General features: G+C 36.4%; 1 protein-coding gene across 4 annotated transcripts in view; it reads right to left on the bottom strand.

Annotated features, from left to right (window-relative positions):
* The window catches only part of Cdc14a (cell division cycle 14A), a 172158-nt gene that overhangs the window by 117928 nt on the left and 28874 nt on the right, over positions 1–25356 (bottom strand). For 3 of the 4 annotated variants that reach the window (XM_078026825.1, XM_078026824.1, XM_078026826.1), the window contains exons 3-4: positions 23155–23230; positions 11463–11555 (exon numbers count right to left, since the gene is read on the bottom strand). In XM_078026825.1, coding sequence (XP_077882951.1) covers positions 11463–11555; positions 23155–23230 — 169 coding nt within the window. The remainder of the gene's footprint in view (positions 1–11462; positions 11556–23154; positions 23231–25356) is intronic. The other variant, XM_078026827.1, reaches the window with a different exon arrangement.

The following is a 25356-nucleotide window of genomic DNA, read 5'->3' as shown; positions in this document are numbered from 1 at the left end:
TTCAGAACAGTTTCAGTTTTTCTTAATCGCATTAATCATAGACTAACCTAGATGGGTCACACAATGCCTGAGTATTCTGGACCAAAATCTGTAAGGGTCCGGCGAACGTCAGAGGAAGAGACCACCAAGAGACCGACTCATGCAACAGCAAAAGGGGTTTATTGCAGATCCAGCATGCTGGGGCTCCGTGCTCACTCAAGAAGGGAGAGCAGCCCAGAGCCCAGAGCAGGGGTTGAGCAGTGCTTAAGTACACTTTTTTAGGGAGGGCAGGGACTTTACATACATCACAGTCTCCTTTAACAAATCACCATACACCGTGGGAAAATCAAACAACAATTCTTAAACATGATTAGTACATTCATTGGCAGGAACAGGCCGGGCAGGAGTGATAGGTCAATCCTAAGGAGGGGGGTACATTCAAACTGATTGGTTTAGGCCCTGAATGCCTACGTGCCAAGCTACACAGGGTCCAGGTTATTTAACAACTAAATGGTCAGTACCGGGCATTATCTTAACTGCCTCAGGAATTTCAGGTTCTGTGTGCAGTTCAGAAACTTTACAATACCTAGTCCTTTACATTTTAACTCAGGCTTTGCAGCTTAGAAACTTTACTCTTTCAAATCAATGCCAAAAAATAATATGTAAATACTTTTCAGATCTAAGCACAGTAAGTAGATTATCCAATGACTATGTTTTGTAAAGTGTAGGTCATAATCCATTAGTGAGTAGCCAAATTAATTTAATGGATAAAGACAACTTAAAAATAAAATACAACAGAAGATGAATTATGAGTATGCTTCACACACTATAAAGGAAAAAAATTTCTTGTAACCTTTTTTTTTTAATTATACATGTGAAAAGGGCATGCATACAGAGGTGTGATGCAAAATGTTTCCCGTGGTAGATTATAAAGGGAAAAAATCTTGGAAAAAGTTATCCTCAGACACTACTAGCCCAAACCACTCCATGGCAGTCCTTGATTCTCCTATTTCTCCATCACTCCTTATACTTAGACCTACCCTAAGACATCTACCAACATCCCCAAAGCAAACACAAAAAGAGCTACCATTGCACCTAGTTGATACACAAAGGTATTTGGGGTGTGAGCCCCACTAACCAGAATCAAAGCTCCAATGTTACCTGGAAAAGAAACTTTGTCACTAGGGTATCTGAAACACCACAGTACTGCTTTAAAACTGGAAAAGTCAACCCTTCTATGTTACATTCTATTTTTAATCTTCTGTAGACTATTAATGGTTTGAACACAGAGTATTATCCCAAGATTGCCCTTGCTCAGTTATGTGCTTTTACTGGATGAACCTGGGAACTGGGTTCTACTCTTTCTCATCACTAACTGGATTTGACCTTGAACAAATTCACCAACTGAAACACAAGAAAGCAAAACTGGAGCAGGGTTCTTCCTACTGAGTTTCCTGTGGAGATATTTCAGTAGTTCTGTAAAAGTAGGTCTATTTTATTCAATTCTCATAAATTTATCTGTAAATTAAAAGAATAAGCACAATCAAATGCATTCAGTAACAAATTTTACCAATATATAATCACTGGGCAGTCAATAACCTCATTTTGCATAAAACTGGGAAAAAGTATCTCCAACTTCCATTGTAGAACATCTCCTTGATTAGGAATGCTGAAACTCTGCAGAGAATCTGAGCCTGCTCCATCCAGGTTTCCGTATAAGACTGAACAGCAAAGGCTCACACACAGATAAATGCCAGGTGAAAACCAGGTAGACATGTACAGGATATGATTTCATCTGAGGCATGGCAAATACATTTAAAGTCACATTCTGATAATGGAAAATGACTTCAGGGCCTCGAGTACCTCTTTCCTTCCTTTTTTTCCCCCATAATGAATGCATGCTGTTAAATTTTTGAAGACTTGACTCTGATTAAAATTTTTCTAGTATTCCTCTTTTGAACATTTAAATTACTTCTTACTGAAAATTATCTTAAGGTTTCAAAGACAGCTTTAAAAAATTACTGAGATTTGTTAGCAACTATTTATATGTATGAAAAAGGATTTTCACCTATTGAGAAACAACAATGCTGAGGCTAAAATTTAAAGACTATCATTTGTCATACTAATCTCAAATGTTGCATTATCAGCAAATCCAGTTATGTTCTGTATAAGATTTTACTCAGTAATTTCTTAAAAAAAAATGCCTCAAACACGATGATTCTGTTGTTTTTACAATTAGTACTGACTTCATAATTTATCATTAAGCATTCCAGCTTTTAAATTACTCTATATTAAACTTCTAACACAGTGGAAGATAACCAACTAAGATTTATTTATCCATTAAACATTTAGTTATTTGTTCTTCAAACACTTATTGAGTGCTTAGGATGTGTCTGACACTTTTCCAGATGCTGCAGCTGTGGTGGAGAATAAGACAAAGTTCCTTCCCTTAGAGAGAAAATAAATAAGAAAATAAGCAATTTCAAGCACTAAAAAGGTATACCCTCTCAATTCAGTATTAAACGAAACAAATGGATATAACTTTTTCACATAAAAAATGCATGTCATTCCAAGGCTACTAAAATTCATAAATGTGTGAGTAAATTACTATAAGCACATACAATATGTGAATATTAAATATATAGTAATTAATACGGGTGCATGCTTGTGTGTGGGTGTATAGCTGTGCATGTGTATATAAATTTGAGAACTTACTTTTAAGCATACAGAACCCTTGTCATCAGGATGCCAAAAGAAAAAAAGGAAAAGGTACTAAAACGATATATGCAGTGTCTTTTTGAGAAACAAACCTTCCATAAATGAAAAGCAAACAGCTAATTCTTCCAGCCCATAGTTAAAACAACAGGGAGAGTTGGCTAAGATAGCATTGCACTACCTGGGTACAGAAAACTAGCAGAACTCCCAGTCTCAAGTAGTCTGAAATTAAAATGTTGTATAATTTTCGGGAGCCTAACTTGTTTAAAAGCCACCAAAAAATATAAGCTTACAGAAATAAAAGACTGTCTGCCCACTTCCAGGCAATATCACAAAGAGGTTCTTGCCTATCAATCTATAAAAGGAAGGAACTGCAAACAGGAAATCGCCCTGCCCCAGCCATGTGCCACCCCTCCCTTCCTCTCTATGAATTTCAGTAAGCAAAAGCATGATGCTATCCGTTAGAATGACCAAAAAGCCACAAAGTACAACAGAACTCATGTAGCTGACATCTGTTATATTACTATTTTAATAAATATTTAAAGTAAATGCCTTTATTATTTTGTTTTTTTTTACAATTTTATTTTTGTTTTATTGACACATAATATTTGTACAAGCTTATGGGATCCATAACAATATTTCACTACATACACATATATATAATGATCAAATCAAAGGGATCAGCATTTCTACTTCCTCAGACATTCATCATTTCTATGTGTCGGTAACTCTGAGTTATTTTGTAATATATCATAAGTTGCTGTAGACTATAGTTATTCTACTGTGTTATAGAACACCACAATTAATCCTTCAGTTTAACTGGATCTTAAATACTTGTCATCTTACCTCTCTTATCCTCCTATACCCTATCCTTCCCAGCTTTTTTTTATAGTTGTTTTCTTTTTTTTTCTATTGTTGGTTGTTCAAAATATTACATAGTTCTTGATATATATTTCGCACTTTGATTCAAGTGGGTTATGAACTCCCATTTTTACCCCGTATACAGATTGCAGCCTCACATCGGTTACACATCCACTGTTTTACATATGGCTATACTAGTGTCTGTTGTATTCTGCTGCCTTTCCTATCCTCTACTATCCCCCTATCCCTTCCCCTCCCATCTTCTCTCTCTACCCCATCTACTGTAATTCATTTCTCCCCATTGTTTTTTTTCCCCTTTCCCCTCACTTCCTCTTGTATGTAATTTTGTATAACCATAAGGGTCTCCTTCCATTTCCATGCAATTTCCCTTGTCTACGGCCATACCACCCTGAAGGTGCCCGATCTCATCTGCCTTTATTATTTTGAACCAACATTTTTCTGGATATTTTACCTGATTTTTGTTTAATTTATAACTTTTTATGACAATTTAAAGCAGCTCTGAAACCACAATTTACAAATGAATTATGAGCTAGAAATTCAGGAAACTAACACACTTGATTCAAATACTAAAAATAAAAACCAGTTCGTAGTTAACTGGCCAGGTAGTATCTACTTCCACTGATGTAAACATGGATATTCTCTAATCACTTTTAACAAATACTGTTCTGAGTATAATTTTCTGCATATATTCAAAAGATAGCTTAGTGCTGAATAATCAATAGATACATTATCTGCAATTCCAATCAACCACATTTGTATTCAGGTACACATACAAAAGAACTTACTAATACAACATTTTGATGAGTAATAGAACTTAGGGTCTAGGGACTTCCTAATTTCTTAGATATTTGGACTGATGGGTGGGGTTTCTTGCCCTGATGCGACTTAGACACAAGAAAACACTTCTTTCCTCAAAGACTGATAGCCATTTTCCAACTTTTAAATGGTTCAAATACATGAAACAATTTAAAAACACAAAGAATTTAAAAAGTGAAGAGGACTATAATTAAAACCACATGTTAGTAAGACTCATTAATAATCAAAGAAATGATTAGTAAAGTAATAAGGTAATATTTTCCAACAATTAAAGTTCTAAAATTGTAAATCTCACCAATTGAACTTCTAAAAGTTCATATCTAATATGCATAAAACTAAAGATTCCAAATACCAAATTTAGTGAAAACTGGCTTACATACAATAATATGCTTCAAAAAGCTTAAAATGCTATTTTTTAAAAAACTATCAACTGCATTTTAAAGATAAAAATCCATTAAAAATAGTAATCAGCTAAGATCAAGTGTAGAAATATTTATAATGCGAGAAGATGTTTGTCACATTAGTAAAAAGTTTAGAAGGAATCAAAAATGTAAAAAACAAGAATGTATAACCTCTAAATGGAATGTTACTTGTCATCCAAGTGACAAAATGGCAAAATATGTAGGCTAAATAAAAAAGGGTTCACAAAACTAAATTTCAATTGCACCTAAGTAAATAGTTCAGGTTTAGATTGATGAAACTGAAGGAGAATCTTTTTTTTCTTCTATAATGTTGTTATACCATTTTGTAAGGGTTTTTATAAATCATAAAAAATTCATCTTCTCATTAAATTATCACCTTTTCAAACTATATATTCAAAATATAATTAATCTTCTTCTAATCCCTACTCCCAGGTCCCCCCAAAAAAGCATCTTTACCTTCATGCTGGGCCCTCTGTCTGATACCTTCCTTACCAACTTGGCCCACTGGTATGTCCATCCTAATCCTTCCCTTTCTCCAGGTTTAACCCCTGGTCCACATACACCCACACCAGAAAGCAGGAATTCACTGACTTTAGTAACCTTCAATTCCTAGAACAACACCTGTTGTATGATAACCACTCAAAAACATTTTTTGAATGAATTCACATTTATCCAAACTTGGCACCTATTCACACTTTTCACAATTATTTATTGCCTCATCTGTCCCCAATTGCATATAGGTATTCTTTGTTTTATTTTGTCTATTATTATTATTATTATTACCTGATGCCTGCCATAGCACTAGGCAAGGTTCATAGGAGCTAAATAAATATTTCCTGAATTAACGAATACCTGACTACATCTCACAAATGAGAAATTTGTTTGGTTTAGAGATTCTTCCATTGAAAATGCAAATAAAATCCTAAAAGGGGGAAGAAAAAAACCTCATATTCACGCCTTCCAGTGAATTATACTAAGCAATAATCATATTAACAACCCTCTGAGTCTTGCTGAGCTAGGGAAGGATGTAAGTGTAAAATAGGGGGTCCTGGGAAGCTAAGAGGACAAAGAGGTAAGTTACAATCAGATCTTCAAGGCTGATAGTCTAAGAAGATCTGAGTGTTACTTGCCTCTTTTTGTCTAAGAGTCTCAGCACATGACAGGTCCTAAAGACAGGACACTGGGAAGGCCACATAGCTCCCTGCCAAGAGCCACCAAGCATCCTTAAGTGCTTGCAAACTACATGGATATCACCTTTGTGCACATGTCTCCTTCAGGCCTTAGCACAGCTCTATTAAGCACGATATTATTGTCCTTATTGTAAAGATGCAAAAAGAAGAAAAAAACAGGAGTTTGGTCACATGAAATCACTTGCTCAAGGCACAAAACTAACAAGTGGGTTCAAAGCTGAGTCTGTAACTGTGCTAGAGTTCTTGCTCCCCACCACTAAGCCAGATGGAGAACAGTGTCTGCAATCAGTCAGTAGACACAGTAGTGGAATCTGACTAGTAAGGCCTTATGTGTAGTCTGCAAAATAGAAAGCAGACACAGACATGGTTAGGAAGTCTGCAAACCTCAGTCCTGTCATTTCCAATCCAGACACGACATCTGATTCAGGCTATTCTCAGATAACACATAATGTAGACCCCTCATTTGGCAATACTAGGATTTAACAACTGAGTTAGGAAAGCACAATGTGGGTACCATCTATTTGAGCATCTTCCACATATTGAAAAAAAAATGTGATTCTTAAATGCTGAACTTAATTTTCTAAGCTAAACAATCACATTTAACTTCTCATACATATTGTTTTCCCATTTCTTCAGTCATTATAACCTGATTGAAATTCTCCTTGTCCTAGTTGCCATAGGCCTGTGAACTGAAAGCCATACTTTAACATAGAGTGAAGGTCTTACTCTTTAAGCACATGGCAAGTACCTAATTAATTCATTCCTAGAACATGAAAAGCCATCTTCTCAAAACTCACATCAGAACAGGGCACAGTGGTGCACATCTGTACTCCCAGTGACTCAGGAGGCTGAAACAGGAGGATTGCAAGATCAAGGCCAGCCTCAGCAACATAGTGAGACCCTAAGCAACATAGTGAGATCCTGTCTCAAAATGGAAAATAAAAAGGGCTGGGGACGTAGCTGGGTGATTAAGTGCCCTTGGATTCAATCCGTGGAGAAAGAAAGAAAGGGTGGGGGAGGGAAGAAAGGAAGAAAAAAAAACCTTGCATTAGCCTTGGAAGGAGAACACCTTTCTGGCAAAGTTGATCTCTTCTTAAAGTTAGAGACCTCCAATTCAAGGAGTGCAATATCACAGCTTAGAAAGTGAGGAGAAAGGAAGCCTACCTTTGTTAAGTGGTGCTGTGATCCTCACTAGTCACACCACTCCAGAAACGCCATATTTCGTTTCCTTCTCTATAGATCCTTCTACTGAGCCACATCCTTAGCCCTTTTTATTTTGAGACAGGATCTTGCTAAATTTCCCAGGTTTGCCTCAATCTCCTTTTTGATGCTTATAACTCTGTGAGAGAAGGGATAAAAAGGCTCTGCCCATTTAGAGATAAGGAAATAGAAACATAGAATCTTCTGTGGCATAACTGAAATCATCCTCCAACTAAGAAACCACATACAAAGTCCTGACTCTGTGGGTGCGTCATGTTCACCACAAGACATCACACTCAAAAAGCAAGAGCCAGAGATAGGTGCACACAATAGAAAAATACTTAATACCACGGAACTTAACTTTCTAAGCTAAACAATCTCGTATTAAAAATAGTTCAGCTAGTAAAGGTTATGCTATATATATTTTACCACAACAGAAAACTGAAAAAATAAAAGCTTATTTTTAAAATTTGCTTTGATTCTGCATCTTTAGAGATCACAAGTGGCTCAGTCATCATCTGAAGAATTTTGAAACACCACTTTAAGTTCAACTTGATCATTTTCAGAGGAGTTGCCCATGAATTACCTTTTTTCTTTCCTATTTTGTCATCCCATCATTTGTTCATTTGACAGATATTCACAGAGCATCTACTATGTACCTGGCACAGTTCTAAAGTTGATACCCAATGTTTGTATTTACTTTTAATCACTGTAACAAATACTTGAGAAAATCAACTTAGGAAGATCTATTTTGGCTCTCATTTTCAGAAGTTTCAGGACAAGGTCAGCTAGATCCCTTGCTTTGGGCCTGAGATAAACAAAACAGATAAGGTCCCTACCCTCTAGTTTGGGATAGAGATAATAAACAAGTAAATGCATAAATAAACAAACAAGGTAATTTCAAATAGTGGAGTGCTATAAAAAAATAAATAAAAAGAGTAAAGGCTCAGAGGTGACTAAGGGAAGAGCTGGGTATAATCTGAGAGCAAGTTTCTCTAAAATGATAACATTAGAAGAAACCAGGCATGCAAAGGTCTGAAGTAAGCATGTTCCAAGGCTGGGGATATAACTCAGAGGTGGAAAGCTTGCTTAGCATGAGCAATGCCCTGGGTTCAATCCCCAGCTCTTCAAAAAGCTAAGAGAAAGATGATTACTATAATGAAGTAAGAACATTCCAGACAGCACAAATACCAAGACTTTCTCATGGAAGTGAGCATGAGAACTTCACGGTTAGAAGGCCAATGTGATGGGAACAGCCTGACAGAGGTCAGCCCTTGAGATCAGAAAGTATCCTACTGTACTGGACCTTAATGAAAGGCAAATTTTATGCCAAGAACAGGGAGCAATCGGATTTGAAACAGGATAATGATGTGATCTAGCTTATATTTTTTCAAAGACTACTCTGTCAACTGTACGGCAACTACGTTAAAGGGAAATAAAAATATGAAAAAGGAGAAGTGTATAAAGCTGTGGTAGTAATCCACGTGAACAATGGCAATGGCTGGGACCAGCAATCCATGAAAAGAGGTGTTCTGATTCCACACGTGCCGTGGAGGGTCAGCAGACCAAACTTACCAGTAAGCCTAAGGAGAATGAGGGAAAAGGAAGCAAAATGACCACTATCTTTTGATATAGCTAGCCAGTGATGGCAGTTACTCTACGTCTAGAAAGGAGGTGACTAGGAAATAAATAGGTTTAGGAACAGAAGGAATAAAAAGTTCTCTTCTGCCATCATAACTGTGAAATATCCTTTAGATATATAATGCAGAACTATCCAACAGGCTGTTGGATATTTGGTCTTCAGAATAATTCTGTGAGATAGACAGGGGAAACCCTGGTATTATCCAAATTTTACCAAGAAAAAAAAAACTAAGGTTCTGAGAAAAAGGTTTGTCCTAGTACAAAATATTTTTATTAGTCAATATTCCTTGGGAGAAGGCTGACTCCTCATTTTAAAAAGAAAGACACATTCACTGCTAAGGACTTCTCTCTGATAAAACACACACCTAGACTCTGTGGCTGCTCTAAAAGTTGTATTCAGAGAAGATTCCTTCATAAGATTGAGACTACTCCAACTAGCAACTTGAAACACATGTGAAATTTGTGTTTCACAAAATTGATACCTATATATAATGCACATTATTATCTTCTTTAAAAATGTGTGTCAACGGTGAAGAGCATTCAGATGATTTGAAGAAAGGCATAAAATATTTTTGAAGACTGCAATTCCTCGTTTCATTTTTATGAAGGGTTTGTGTGATGCAGCTTTCTGGGGAACGCAGCTCCAAAATTAGGAAAGAAAAATCTACTGGGAAATGACCAATACAAGAATAATCACTTTACACTCAGGACTGTAACTAGCATGTAAGATGAGCTCACACTGTACTCAGCACTTCTCCACCACACCGTGACTGTTTTGGGTTGCTTTAAAGTGGCAGAAATTTTTGCATTAGAAGACATATTTTATCATGAGCTCAATGCAACTATTATAACTAGACTTCATTTCCAAATTCTGGAGGTGTCTACTAAAAAGAAGGGTCACACTGAACAAAACAGAAAGAAAAGAAAAACAAAAACAGACAAAAAGAGAGCGAGAAGAGACAAGGGAGAGAAAGCAGGGAAAAAAAGAAGAGGATCAGCAGATGATGACCCCTTTTGATGGCAATCCTTTATGACAAAGGAGCCACAAATTACACGCTCACAAAGCATCACAAAACCCCACAGGAAAAACACACTTGTTTACATGGCTTCAGTCCAGAGATCAGGACAGGCGCCCCATATTTTAATCATAGCATCCATCATCAGTTTCAAATGAGTAGTAATTATCAATGTAAATTGAAAAATAAGCATGCCTGCTTCATTCAGTTCACCAGCCCTTCACTGAATTTTCCTGCCATCAGCCAGCTTTTGTGTATACTCTTAAAATAAAAGCAATAGCCTAGCTGGCGCTAAGTGTCCTAAGAATTGAAAGAAAATCTAGAGGTCATTTCATCGAACCCTCTCATTTTACAGATAAGGAAACTAAACAAAGCTAAAAGAGATAAAGTGGCTTACCAATCATCAAAGCCCCTTCAGCATGAAAAACTCATGCCTGTCTGATTCTTAGCCACTATTCCTTGTATTGTACCATGCTGTCTACAGAACAAAAAAGAAAAGGGGTCACAAAGGATAGCCCAAGGCTTACTACAGCCGCTTTGGGAGGAAGGGCAGCCAGAGCTGGGCACCTCACACCTAGAAGCACCCAGCACTCTGGCTGTCAGCCTGCTGCCTTCTCATCCTGTGCCCTGCAACAGCTGACAGCCTTCCCAACAGTACCTCTGGGTTCTGTCCCCCAGAGGTTTACATTTGATCTGGCAAAGTTTGATGTCTACTAGCTGGTGCCCCTCCTGTCAAGGTCTTCAGGATGAGGCCCTCAAAATGTTGTGCAGCAGTATGGTTGGGCTTCAGAGAAGCACTGTCTGTACCCCAAGGATGAGGGGAAATGACACCTCTCTCCCTGCTTTTAAACCAACATATTCCTAAGTGGATATCAAACGTATGCCTCAAAAGCCATTCTAAGTTGCAAGTACATTTCAACCCTGAACACTCCTGCCTTCTAAGTTTTTACCCAATATCAGTACACATAGAGAATTCCAGAAACTGTATGTTCATATGGAATTCACATTGATATTTTTGTGCTTGCAGGGAACAGAATTTCTACACCAAATTATTTTTAAAATGTCTAGGGAAGCTATAATATATTGCATTACTTATATTCAAGTTTTCTACTATAAATATTTGTATGGCTGAATAAATGGTTGGATAAAAATAATAGTAATAATAATTCTCCACTGTGCAATCTAGTATTTCCTCTTCTCCCATAAAAAAGGAACACCTTAACAGGCTTTAAAAAATTTGTTAATATTATATTTCATCACACACACACACACACACACACACACACCCCACACTCTAATTTTTTTTTCCCCTGAAAATGTCCTTGGCTAGGTTTCCTTTCTATTAAAACATGTATACAACTGTGGAAATCCAAGCTATATATTGTGGTTACAAAATTCTCTTAGTAGCTACTAGGAAATAAAATCTAGAGAAAAAACACTTCATCAGGGCTAGTCCACACTTTCCATTTCAGATCAGTTCCCAAACTGCTAATAATCTTCTTCCCTCTCTCAGTCCCACTGGAAAAGTGGCTAGGGTTTATTGACAGTGACAGCTTTCCTCTGGCCTGATTATAGAAAATAATCATGAAGAAAGTACTTACAGCATAAGCACCTATCAAAAATGCTGCGTTTGCTCTTTTCCGTTGGTCAAAACAGGTGTAGTGCACTATTTTCTTTCTCGATAAGCTGTATGACTAGAAAGAGGAATGTTTAAAAATTAGCATAACCATAAAGACAATGTTAAAATATACAGAAGGTAGCCATCATCCCTTAACTTCCAAGATGTGTTACAACCCACAAATTTAACACCTTTCAATTGTAACTTCTGTGGCATTTGAACACCATCACAATGATTCCTATTTCACTTTTCTGCAGCCACCATGATGTGAAAATTGAAAATACAGCAAACATTTCTCTAATGTGATGGAAAATAACAAATCACGGAGATCTCTATTAATAAGAATCATTTCTGATGACTTATTCCTGATCTTACATACAGTCTATGTACTCTTTTTCACTCCCTACATGTCCCTCCCATGATAAATTATCATACTTTTCATATTTTAGTTTGTTTTTAAATGAGTCAACCAGTCTGAAGTCTTCTCTAAATTATTTTTAGAGATGAACATTAATATTTTCTCTCAAAGATGTGCTCTAATAATTTCCTTTTAATTAACTGAAAATAAGTGGTTAATGGGAAAAGGTGAATCATCAAAAGTATATCTGCAAACATCTTAGTACACCAGCCAAATATTAAATTCACGAGTTCGAACAATTAATTAAGCACTTGCTATATGTCAGGCACTATGCTGCATGCTCAACTATTTAAACCCAAAATAAACATCATGGTATGCTGTATATATGTTAAATATAAAAAGAAGTGGTGAATAAAAAGATTCATTGAAAAAAAGCAAATTATTAATCAAAACTCAAATAAATCTAGTACAATGAGAACACAGATGTAACTCAATTAAATGTACTCAATTTCCTCATATTTCAAGACATAGTATTTTAACGAATGGTTTTCAAAATATAAGTACATGAATATATTTTAATATTCTCTCTAAATTTATATTGACCATAAAGGTGGCTTTTTATTCCTTGTACACTGAACATACCCCACAGAGACTCCTTTACCATGCTCTTTCCTGCAAGGAGAGGAAACTCTGGAATCTATTCTAAGAATTATATTTCATTATTTTGGCTTTTGCATGCAACAACGTAGCTGCATGTATCCCAGCTACAAGACAAGAAATTCTCATCACCCCTTCAGGCATTTCTTTGATAACCAAAAATCACATTTTCTAAAAATGGTAGTGCCCTTTTTTAATTGAAACTTTAAAAATTAATGTTTGACTCAAAGATAGTCTCTATTATCAATGCCCTTATTTACTGACAGATTCTGAAAATACTCCTATGAAATAAGGAGGAAAAAAGAAGAATCTTTTATTCAATTCATCTCAGTCGGGTGAACACTTTATCCTAAAGACTTCAAGGTCACTAGCAATGACGTTAACACTTGTCTGCTTGCTTTCTCAATTTGAAACTATTCACTGCCTGGACATTTCCTTTTCCTATTTAATTTTACTGTTTCTTGGTTGGTTAGCTTTGCCACTTGTCATTCTCCATCAATAAGTCATGTTTGATTTACAAAAGGAGAGGGAGTGAAGGTTCTTTAGACATAAGTACTCATATCGTCTCTGAATGGCAAATGTCTAAAGACTGCCTTGCCCAGGACAGCTGGCCAGGAACAGGCGTCAGACTGAGTGAGCATCGGGTCTCAGCAGCTCTTCTGCCTCCTGGCCTCTGTCAAACTATACTTCCTAGTTCCCTAAAACACTATGGGGAAGAAAATGTCAACAATCTATCTTGAAGTCTGGATTGTCTGCTATGATGCTCTTTTCTACAAAAATTTAGGTTTTGTGCCAAATTACTGTTATTGTTTAATAATGTGGAATTTTATTTATTTTACAAATCTCCTGGGCACAATGCTGCTCTTTTATCACCAATGACCATTTCTTGGGTAGGTCTGTTTCAAGCTTTTGTTTTGGAATTTGTTGTGTTGGCTTGTTTGTTTGTTTGTTTTCTCTCTCCCTTGTTCTAAATTATTTGGGATACAGAGACTACCTTGGAATGGAACAATGAAGCTGGAGGACAGAATTCTGAGGAAGACTTGCCTTTCACTGTATATCTATCAAAGTTTTTAAGTAAATACAACACAAATTAAAATGTTTTAAAACTTCAGAAGTTTCTTAACCTTTTCAAGCTTTCAAAAATGACATCACATAAAAAGTGGTCTCCATAAAAAACTACCTAGAAATTCTAATTACTTTAAAATATTTCCTACGGGAAACTACTGCCAAAAGGAAAAAAATACAACTTTTTTTTTTTTTTTGAGAACTTACTGCCTGATTTATAGGAAAAAAAAAAACTTTTAAGTGTCTAACATTTACCTTGCTCAGATGTTTTTGGAATTAGATTTTCTAAGTTTCAAAAGCACTACAGCCAAAAAATGATCTTCTGCTTAGTGAAGCTTGGCCAGCATCTCCTAGGTCAGATCACAGAGGGTTGAGTTCTGGCTCAAGGAATCACAACTAATTCAAAGTGAATAACAGAGAAAAACCTTGTGTGTGCTGGCCTTGTCCTAATTTCCCTACTTGCCACAGCCAGGCTTCCCTCCACAGGTCACCCTGCCCCACAGCTTTCTACCAGCCATGTTCATCAGAGGAAATATTCTGGAACACCATGAAAATTTTTAGGGATAAAAAAGTATTTCTTAAATTATTTAGCTAATGATTTACATGATTGAATTAATAAACAAAAATCCTTCAATATTTTTTTTTCTTTTCAAGCATTTAACATGCCCCTCCCTTAAAAAAAAAAAACTACCTATTACATAATCAAAGCTCCTTAAGAGAAACAATACCATCCAGGGGGACTTGGCTGACCAAGCACCTTCAGAGGATATTAACCCTTCCTGGGCAAGGAAAGGAAGGCAGAGTTTGGAGACAACAGACCTCCACTTAATGGGCCCTACAGATTTTTCTCAGATTCTGCCTTAATCACAAGCAAACATCATACCCTCCTGCTGGACAGCTGCCTCTTCCCCACTGTGGTCTATCTCCTCTGCATTCTGGCAGAGGACCCTTACCCTTCAAGAAGGATACCTTCAAAGTTATGCCATGCTTTTAGTGAGCTACCTCCTCTATTACAGATTGTTTTTACTTTACATGAGAAGCTCAAAGATTACAAAAAACACTAGATACTACAGCAAAGCAAAATTAGGAACTGATAAAATTAAATGAATTCAATCTTAAATATGAAGGAGAGGATATCACAGAAGGAATCCTAAGACCTCTGGCCTGCTGGCCTGCTTGGCAGTGAGATGCACATGACATTACAAATCATCCCCTGCAGCCACCATCCATCCTGTATTTTAGATTTCTATCTTGAAACTAGAGTATATAGCCTCCTGAAGTTTCTTAACCTAAGGGGACACAGCCAGCCCTCTAAAATGTCTATAATGACATCAGCAACAATAATGACAGTTACGGGTCTGTTTCATTGTTTTTTAAAGCACCAGGTGCTCACCAGAGAGGGTTGCCCAAGGCAGAGGTCCTGGGCAAGGTGGAAACACAATGAGAATACTGCCTTTTACTAGAACATAAACCAGGAGCCAAAGAGGGCCTGCTGTGAACATTCACACATGTGTGGGAGATGGGAGAAACTCTGAACTCTTTCCCTGAGCTTGATAATCTGTATAAATCTCAATTATGAGGCCATAACAAATTCTGTGGTTCACAATTTATATAACTCTCAGGTTGAACTGGTCAACAGTACTAAAGTTTTTCAGAAATTAAAAAAAAAAAAAAAAATGAAGTCAGGGGCAGTGGCATACACTTCAGTGCCAGCAATTCAGGAGGCTAAGGCCGGAGGCTCGCTTGAGCCCAGGAGCTCAAGGCCAGCCTGGGCAACACAGTGAGACTCCAGCCCAGGAAAAAAAAAAAAAAAGAAGAAGAAGAACTAAATTTAAATCTAACATACATTTATTATTATATTATTGTATTATATTTAATCCTGGTAATGATTGTTTCACAATCACCTGGAGAATTTATTAAAGCACTGATTGCTGAGTCCCACTCCCAGGATTTCTCATTCAGTGAAACAGGCCCTGAGAATTTGCATTTATAACAAATTCCCCACCCAGTGATGCTGATGCGGTGAGGAGGCAGGAACAGCACGCTGAAATCCACTACTCTTAACATATTGCTAAAATTTTGAAGAATAGCTGCAGACAAATGCAAATGGCCACACCCACATAAATGTTATAGATCCTAAAACACTGTCTAGCTGCTCAAGGAACCCCAAAAGACCTTTAACTTCTCTTATAAAGGAGCTCCAAATCACATCCTACAACTTTAAAAAAGAATGTTAAAATAAACATCCTTCCCCAAATTCCTTAAAAACCTTTATTACAATTTGTAAATCCCTGCACTGCGGGTGACAACACCTTAGGAACAAGTGCCTTAGTGATTCTGGAATTAAGCTGACTTGAACAGAGTTAGTCCATAGAATCCAAACTCAGATGCTCTCAGGGAGCCAGAATTTGGATCTGCTGCTGCTCCCATGGAGGAATTTGAGCACCCAATTTTCAGATACTATAAATTTTAAAGAAGTACAAAATCCAGAATTATGTGAAAATTTTCCTAAGTCACAGATGTTGATTATGAATTTTAATTTTTCAAGATAGCATTCATATCCAACAAAATATGCCTGCAGACTAAACAGACCATAGGCAACCAGTTTGCTGTACCTGGGTGCCAGGATACCGTGGCTGAAAAAGTCCTATTGGTTCCGTCAGCGTAAATGGAGCAGCTGTGTACATCAAACCCTCTGGGAGGAGAGCCCCAGTCTCTAGTCTCATGTGCTCATAATTTAATGAATATTTGATGCAAAATATAGGCCAATGCTTATTACAAACACAAGAGAATAACTGCATAGGGATACATTCACAACACACCAGCCCCAATGAAATGACCTTAGTTGTAGGTTCAATAATTGTCTCATTTAACAAGGTCCAAAATTGTAGATAGAAGATGAGATTTAGTGTTGAATACCTATCAATTAAAACAAACAAACCTATAGAAATATCCAGAACTGCATTGCTTACCTGAGTGTCAAAGTTTTACCCCTTTTATGAAAACCACAGTAAGTAAGGTATACCATGATACTTGCAAACCAAAATAAAGTGACTGCTATCAGAGAATAATACAAACTAAGATCAGAGTGTTGACCCCCACCCACACACGTTTTCTACCTCAGAAAGGAAAGCCGCATAAAAGGTCACAGTCTGTAAGATCATTCCTAATGAAAATAAGCCACAGCAACTCAGAGACAAAATGATGACATGCTACACAAATAACAAATCACCCAGGCTATCCGTGGATTGTGCAACATACACAAATCATGCACTTATTCCGCTTGGGTCAGGAGACCACAAACTACTTAACCATTCAACAACAAAAGGTGATGCGATTAAGCTCAAAACCAAAAGAAAAATAAAAGTTAATGGTCCATTTAAATACAGATTTTAAGCAGCCTTTCCATAAAGTTGTTTGCCATGCTTAAAAGTAAAATCTTTAAGTCATCTGGTCAGAACACTGTGTTTAATTAAGCTAAATCAATCAGTCTGGTCAAGCTAAGGAAGATATTAGTGCAGCCAGGATAATATGCTCTTTAATATGAAAATAGAGCCCATGCACTTCTCTAAACAAGCAAGCTCTGCCAATGACAGTGGTCAGATTAAGTAGATCATAGCACAGGGACCATGGTGACCCAGGCATCATTCTCTTACAGGTGACTAGGCTAGCCCAGTAATGGCCGCAGCAATCAGCACCTCCATAGCAATCAGTGGTCATCTCACTGCAAAAGCAATAAAATGAACAGGTCTTCCTGTGAGCAGCCATGACCTCTATATGTTTTACCTCCAACTTTCTCAGGAAAGGGATATTCTTGAAAATTTTCTTTGGCTGCACAAAACAAAATATGGTTTATGGTTTCATTTAGAGCTAAGATAAAATAGGTTGAATAGTTTATTTAAAAAGAAAAAGATGTCTCTCTACAGTCCATTTTGTTCCAAACCCAACATATTCCATTAATTAAATGGCACATTTGATTAAAGTAGAAGTCAAAATGTCACAGAAGAGTTGTCCATAGGATTATTTGAGCTTGTTGATCATATCGTTGAAGGCCTGAGAGAATTCTCTCTAATAGAGTTCTTCTGGACTAAGGATTCCTGCCTGGGCATAAGAGGTCCAGGCCTTGCAAAGTCTGCATATACCCATTCCCATATAAGTTCCTGATTTAGTGTCCCAGTACCTCTTTTTAAACTATAAGAAATATCTCCAAAAATATAACTTGTTTTTCTTCCCCCAAAAGCCCATGAACTTGAAACAAAAAAGAACTGCATAAAGAAATCACAACATGTTTTTGTAGTTACAAAAAGAAGGTGGTCTAATCATATCAAAAGAGTTCTTGTGTACAACCACCTGAGACAGTGGCAGGTGCTTGGTTTCCAGGATAGAGTTACTGCACTGATTTATTCAGTAAAAAGGACATTCCTGGAGCCCCGCCATCTGCCGGGTACCTCAATGCTTCAATACAATCCTTCATTTCACGATGCCCACTCCCCTTCCTTTTCACCCCGAAAGGGTTATGTGCGATGTTTTGTAAATTCAAAATTATACTTCTGTGAATATTCTTTTAATCCTTTTTAAAATGATTGTCAAGATTACTGTAATTGTCCTGATTACTCACAACAGCAAGTATTAAAAAAAAAAAATCACTGTCCTAAGAAATGTTCCCTTTCTTTTAAATATATTTTTTTTAGTTGTAAATAGGCACAATACCTTTATTTTATTTATTTATTTATTTTTATGTGGTGCAGAGTATTGAATCCAGTACTTTTGCTCTACCACTAAACTACAAACCCCAATCTGAAAATGTCCCCTTTTTTCAGAAAAATTTTCCCCTCTGCTGGGATTTTATATTCTCAGAGAAAAAGCGAAATCAATAATTAAAATTGTATTGACTATTTTAGGAAAAACCAGTTCAATCGTAACATAGTTATAAAACTTTCAGATTATTAAATTAGTAACTGTAAGATGTTTTTAACTGATTAAGTGTGGAGAAGGTATTCTGTTTTTTAAAATACCATAATTTTTGTCTTGTTGGTATAGCCTTCTCTTTTTAAAGCCCTTATATTCTGGCTCAGTGTTAGCATTGTCTGTGCCAAGGATTTCTTTGAGAACCTGATAAAAAGCTATGAATCATCCCAGAAGAAAAAAGTAAACACACACAAAAGTGTACATGTAATTTCAGGGTTTAAGAATCCCTTGAAATACCAGATTAACAATTCCAGTTCTAGCTTATCAATCATCAATGACATTTAACACTAAATAACATAACAGTTTTGCAAACTGTTCTCATTTCAATAAATCTTCTCTCGTTTGATTACTTCCTTCATCATGGTAACTATTGACTACAAATAGAAAAGAAACCTATTATTGCATAACTCTGAGTACTAACAATTTTTTTAAGTATAGTTTAAAATAAGCAGCAAGATTTTTTTGGTGGTGATGATGGTTTTTGTTTTTGGATTTTTAATCTAAGCAGATGTTTGATGGATAATTTTCCATTCCAATCAACCAATTACAACTCAGGCCAGTGGAAATGTAATGCACATTGACACTCCTCCCCTCAAAAAAAAGTCAACAATCTCTCCCTCAAATCCTCAACCCGAAAACGTACCTTCTGACATTTAAGAAATGAAAAAGTTGAGTTTGGAATAGAATTCACAGCAAAATAATACCTACCTATGTATGGCATTGAATAAGAGAAAAATCATAGCAGTTTTACCAGAAGGAATAAAAATGTGCAAAGTAGAAAATAAAAGGTGCCAAAAGAAATTAGAAAAATCATATAGGAGAAAAATTCCAAGATAATGTTATTGGCTAAAATAAAATGCCAGATTATTCAAAGTTTAGTAAAGAAGTCTGAGGATCAAGCAATTTACATCAGATTCTGTGTTTAAGATGTAAATAGAACCCTAAATACATGTCTGAAGACACGAATGGTGTGACTCTACTTTGTGTCCAACCAGAGACATGAAAAATTGTGCTCTATATGTGTAATATGAATTGAAATGCATTCTGCTATCATAGATAACAAATTAGAATAAATAAATTTTAAAAAGAAGTAAATAGAGCAGTTTCAGTAGAGTAGGAAGGGAGAAGCTAAATAGCAGAAGATTAAGAAATCAGTGCATAGGGAGGAGGCACACAGGAGGACAAGGTATTCTGAGACCTCCGCAGGCCAAAGGATAACAGGCATTCTGCAAACGAAGGAAATCATGACAAAGTCAACAGAAACTTCTGTGAATCCAGTAACTCTGTACTGGGCACTGGGTACAAAGATATAAGGCATGCCCTCATCCTCTAGGGACTCACAGCCGAGTGAGAAAGACAGGTGGAGGTAGATAATTGTAAGACATCATGAGGTCTGCCCAGAGGAGTATGGGAACACAAGGGAGCTTTCTCCAATCCAATCAAGGAGGGCAAGGAGATGCTTCCTAGAGGGTGGCGCCTGAACAAGGTCTTAAGGAGCAAGAAGCTATCAAGTCAGAGGGAAAGGGCACTCTGGTCAGACAGGGCGTCATAAACAAATGCATGGAACAACTGTGTGGTACAAGAAAAAGTACAAGGCTGGGAGTGGTAGGAGTACCATAGTTATTGCTAATGTAGTGACTGAAATCATCTGCTGGGAAGACATCGAGGGTGGAGCTAGAAAGGCAATCAGGGCAAAAGGTACAGAGGCAAGGTGCCTGGAGCCTGCAAAACTGAGGAACCATGAGCTGTTGTCAAGAGACAACAGCAGGGTATCTATGGACTGAGAGGATACAGGGTCTAGAGTTCCCAGCAAGGTGAGAGACAGGTCAGCCAGGCATGTAACAAGAAGGGTACATTCCGAATGGGAGAGCCTGGAATCTGGGTTCCTGGAAATGAAACAGCCAGAATGGCAGTAACAGCCACTGAACAGGAAAAGAGAGAGGATCCTCGAAGAACACAAGGCGAAGTAGTAGGACCAATGAGCACGTGAAATTGAAGACCAGAGGCTATGACTGCCCAAAAGGCAGAAAGAAGAATGTGAAGTATGTAGTCAAGAGACATAAAATCAAGCCCTGACCTCACCTTGCAGCTTTGGGCAAGTTGACACACCTCTCCTAGGACTAAACAGTCATTTCAATTCCCAAAATTACAGTGGCCAGTTTTTCCATTTAGAAATGATGGCTTTAAGGATCAGAGGAGAGTCTTCCTAAATTTCATGAAAGAAACGACTTATTGCATTTACTACAAGAATTCACAAATGTTATATTACTGACTTTATTTGGTATAGGATCTTAGTCTTAAAATTTACAAAGCTCTTTCACATGTATCTCTAATATAATCCTGTGAGAGAATTCCTATTTTACCAATGAAGAAACTGAGATTCCATAAGGCTGAAGCAATAACTTTAGATTGGTAAACTAAATCTTTTTCTCTTACTACAAAGATTCTGTTTGGCTATTTGGTTCACTGAGAAAACCCAAGACTTACTAATATTTGGTTCAGAAAGTACTAGGCTACCCATTAATTGTCCTAAAGCTAAAAATGTCGTTCCAGGCAACCAGCCAATGACCCAATCACTGAAATGAACTGAAGGGCCTATCTAGACTCACTAAACTTTCATATTGTTGGAAGAAAGCTTTGTAAATGAAAGCAAATTAAACCAAGCTTTAAACTGGGATTGGTGGTGAACACCTGTAATCCCAGAAGCCAGGGAGGCCAAGGCAGAAGGATTTCAAGTTCGAGGTCTACCTCAGCAATTTAGGGAGGCCCTATGCAACTGAGTGAAATCCTGTCTCAAAATGAAAAATAAAAAAAATTAAATAAATGAGATATGGCTCAGTGGTGCAGCACCCCAGTTTCAATTCCCAATGCCAAAAAAAAAAAACCTTTATGTATAAATGTGGTAGAAAAAATAATAATAATCAATCCCTCTACTTAATTTAGTCCCTCTATTCTTGTACAATTACTATAAGGAGACCAGTACATCAGACCAATGGTTTTATTTTCATAACAATTATTTCTTTCTCTTTGGTATCTCCAGATAGTACTTGGGTCCCAGGTTGTTGATTATAATACCTGGTTCATACCAACTACATTTTAACATGATTTATCAAGAAAGCCAAGAAATTACTATGTCCTTAAAAGAAAAGCATGAACTTCAATTATTTATTAATTACCCTTTCCCTATTGGTTCAACCATTAAAAGTTCATTTTACGTAAGAAGGATATTATTTACTTCCTTGATGATTGCAAAAATCTAAATTTGATATTCTATTTTCTAAACTGAAGACAGTAGCTTCTTTCCTGAAAAGCACAGATCTAGTTTAGTTAAAGGCATTTACAAATACATTTTCAAGTCAGACACTACTTTATAAGTTAATTTCTGAAAGAGCTGCATATAATAGATTTCATGTTATGTAATTATTAACTTCTTGTAAAAATATCTCTCTGGTATCATTCTATGACCATTTAGCACCTTAAGATCAATGGCAAAAATTTGTAAATTCATAAATACAGAACACAATCTACAGGACATCCTCTACCAGACAGCATTTCATACCTAAATTCAATAAAAAGACAAATGGAAAGATAATTACTGAGTAGTTAATATGTACAAGACACAGCACCATGTAACAGCAACATTTTACCTAACAGAAACACTAAAATAACTGAGGATTATAATTTTGTGGTTATCTTAAGATCAAGCTGTGTAATATTCTGTCTCCCAAAATGAATATTTAAGATGTTCACTTAATAATTGGAAGAAAAAGATAAATATGGCTTTATATGTGATAACTTTACCAAATCTAGGAATATAAATTTATATTTATAAATAAATATATATATGTATACTTATAAGTTATATATAACTTTTCTTTATATGCTCAGAGTGTAAGAAAAAACAAAAAGCTACCTTCTAACAGATACATGTAAGTATAGAAAAATGAACCAGATCCTCATGTAAAACCAAAACAATACATGACAGCTGGGGATCTAGCTCAGTAGTAGAGCACTTGCCTAGTGTGCATGAGGCCCTGGGTCCAATCCTCAGCACTGAAAAAAAAAAAAAAACACTATAGGTGAATACAGAATGTCTGGCTTGAATTCTCTCATATCAGGTAAAGTTCTCATATCAGGTAATGTTCTCTCACTACCAGTTCATCCACCTCACTTGGCTCTTGACTCTACAGAAATACACAAAAATTTCAGCCTCAACAAGAGAGAAAATGGTCATGTTCCAAAGGTCCAATCATGATGAGTCCCTTCATCACCTGGTAATAGTGTCTACAAAAGCAGATCCAAAGGTTTCAGAAAAAATAACCTAGGAAGGAATTTGATAGAGACTCATTAACAACCTAAAAAGGATTTGTGCTTTCTTTCCTGGATCATTATTCCAGTGACTTAATCCAGCTCATATTGCAGCTCATCCTGAAAAATGAAAGAGGTTAACATGTCCTTTGTGGTGTAATCAAAAGGATCGATTTCAACTTCGAGGTGAACTACTCACATAAATTTCCAAAGACCCAAATTACCTAACTAAATGATGTGTATGCAGCAATCCCACCAGGTAGATTTCCTGGTTCAAACATTTTAATATCAAAATATAAATTACCACTATGATACTCACTTTTAGTTTCTTGTTCAGTTTACAGCAGTATCTGTACACCATTGCCAAGTTCAGAGGCCCAAAATCTGCATAGAAACTGAGATATAAAATATATAGATATAGTATTTAGAATAATTTTCAGTAACATCAATACTCACTTTTAATTTTATTAAATTTCAAATCAGATTTCAATTAACTTCAGGAATAAGGATCATTATGTAACTAATCTAACTCATGATAATCCAGGTAACTAATGGTCTTATCCTACTCTAGTTGTTCTAACAAGTCTCTTAACAGAAACCTTATACAACAGTTTTGAGTTCCACTTCCTTTTATCCTCCTGCTATGCCATCTAAGTAAAATAACTAAAATGCAGTCAAGGAAATAGCCAACATGCACACAGCCTACACACATACTGGTTTTATTTCTTTATTACCTACTTTGCCATAAAGCTTGTGTACTCTGGGTTCTGATTCCAATTATTCCATTTAAACACTTTCAATTCTCAGTTATCTTAAAAAATCCAATGGTTTTCTGTTTTCATTTTCTTCTTGAATTTTCTATTATAAGACATTCTGGCGCCTCTCTCTTTCTCCATCTCCTTACATCCCCAGGAAACAGTACTCAATCTGTAGAACTTCTCTTATGCATTATCATGAATCCATCTGGTAACCCAAAGGAAAAGAGGCATCTCTTGCATTTGAGATCAGCATCAATCTTTTTCCATCATCAATCTTTTTCCATCTTCAGCTACCTGCTGGACCTACCATCTACAGGCCTCCTAATATCTAAATCTCAGAATATCCAAAACCCGTCTTTCCTTTAAAACAGCCCTGAAGACTAAAAAACATTTTGCTTCTCCCAGTCACTCAGGCATGAAACCTCTCAAACACATAAGGCAAGAAAATAAATATTAATTTAATTCTTATGAATCAAGTAAACGTTACTACTCTAATTCCTCCCTTCTCTTCAGTTCCCACAATAACTGAAGTCAGATAAAGCTGGGCACAAGGCATTTACCTGTAATCTCAGCAACTCAAGAGGCTGAGGCAGGAGAATGACAAGTTTGAGGACAGTCTCAGCAACTTAGTGAGAACCTGTTTCAAATTCTTAAAAAATTTTAAAAGGACTGGGGAATGTTGCTCAGTGGTAAAGCACCCCTGGGTTCAATCCCTAGTACCAAAAAGAAAGAAGAAGTCAGAACAACTTTAGCAACAGAAGAACAGATCATTTTAATGACTGTACTGTTGCAATCCTCTCTCCCTCTCTCTATCATCCTGTATTTCACCACAGAAATCAATCTTTATAAAAATTTCACTTCTCACATATCCTCCCACTATTCAAAAATGCTGACTGACTCCTTACCACCTTTAAGAAAAATTCTTTGAGGACTGAGGTTGTGGCTCAGTAGTAGAGTGCCTGCCTAGTGTGAGGTACTGGGTTCGATCCTCAGCACCACAATAAATAAATAAATACATACATAAATAAATACATAAATAAATGTATTGTGTCTATCTACAACCAAAAAATATTTCAAACAATAATAATTATTATCATTTGTCCCACCAATCAAAGTCCTAAAGAGCATGCCTCTAGCTTCCAGGTTCTAGAATGGAACCTTTATTTCAATATGCATATCCATTCCTTATTTCTAAATATTCCATGCATATTCTTAATATAAGCCTCTGTTCACATAGGTTTCCTTGCCTAGAATGTTGTCCTTTTCTCTTTCTGCAATCCTCCAGCTCCCTCAAATCTAACCTTCTTCACAAAGCCTTTCCAATTTCCCCTAAGAAATATGAACTACCCTCTGCTCAAAGCCCTTATCCTTTCAACCAAGTATACATGATACCACATATTGTCAAGGATTTTAAATGCAAGCTCTCTCTGATCAACTACAACCTAAGACTTTCTGTCAAGGACTGAACTTTTTTATCTTATATACTTTGAAGAATGCTCTACGTGTGATACAAAACTTCAAGAAGGGAGTCTTCATAATGAATAGTTTGCTTATTAATGCACTAAATTCAATTTAGCTCAGACCACACATTTACTAAATTCCAAAAAAGTTTGCAAAATTCCATCCCCAAAACACCCTTATTTGGGGGGAGTCATTTAAGTTTTTATGCCACCCAGATTCCACTATCATAAGTATGTCATTATATTATATCAAAACTGCCAATAGCCATTTGCCTTAGGTAAGTAAAGAATACTAAACTTGTG

This window comes from Ictidomys tridecemlineatus, chromosome 11 (assembly GCF_052094955.1).
Source record: "Ictidomys tridecemlineatus isolate mIctTri1 chromosome 11, mIctTri1.hap1, whole genome shotgun sequence".
Taxonomy (NCBI): domain Eukaryota; kingdom Metazoa; phylum Chordata; class Mammalia; order Rodentia; family Sciuridae; genus Ictidomys; species Ictidomys tridecemlineatus.
Note: the sequence above shows the minus strand (reverse complement) of the source record. Positions and strands in the feature narration are given on the sequence as shown.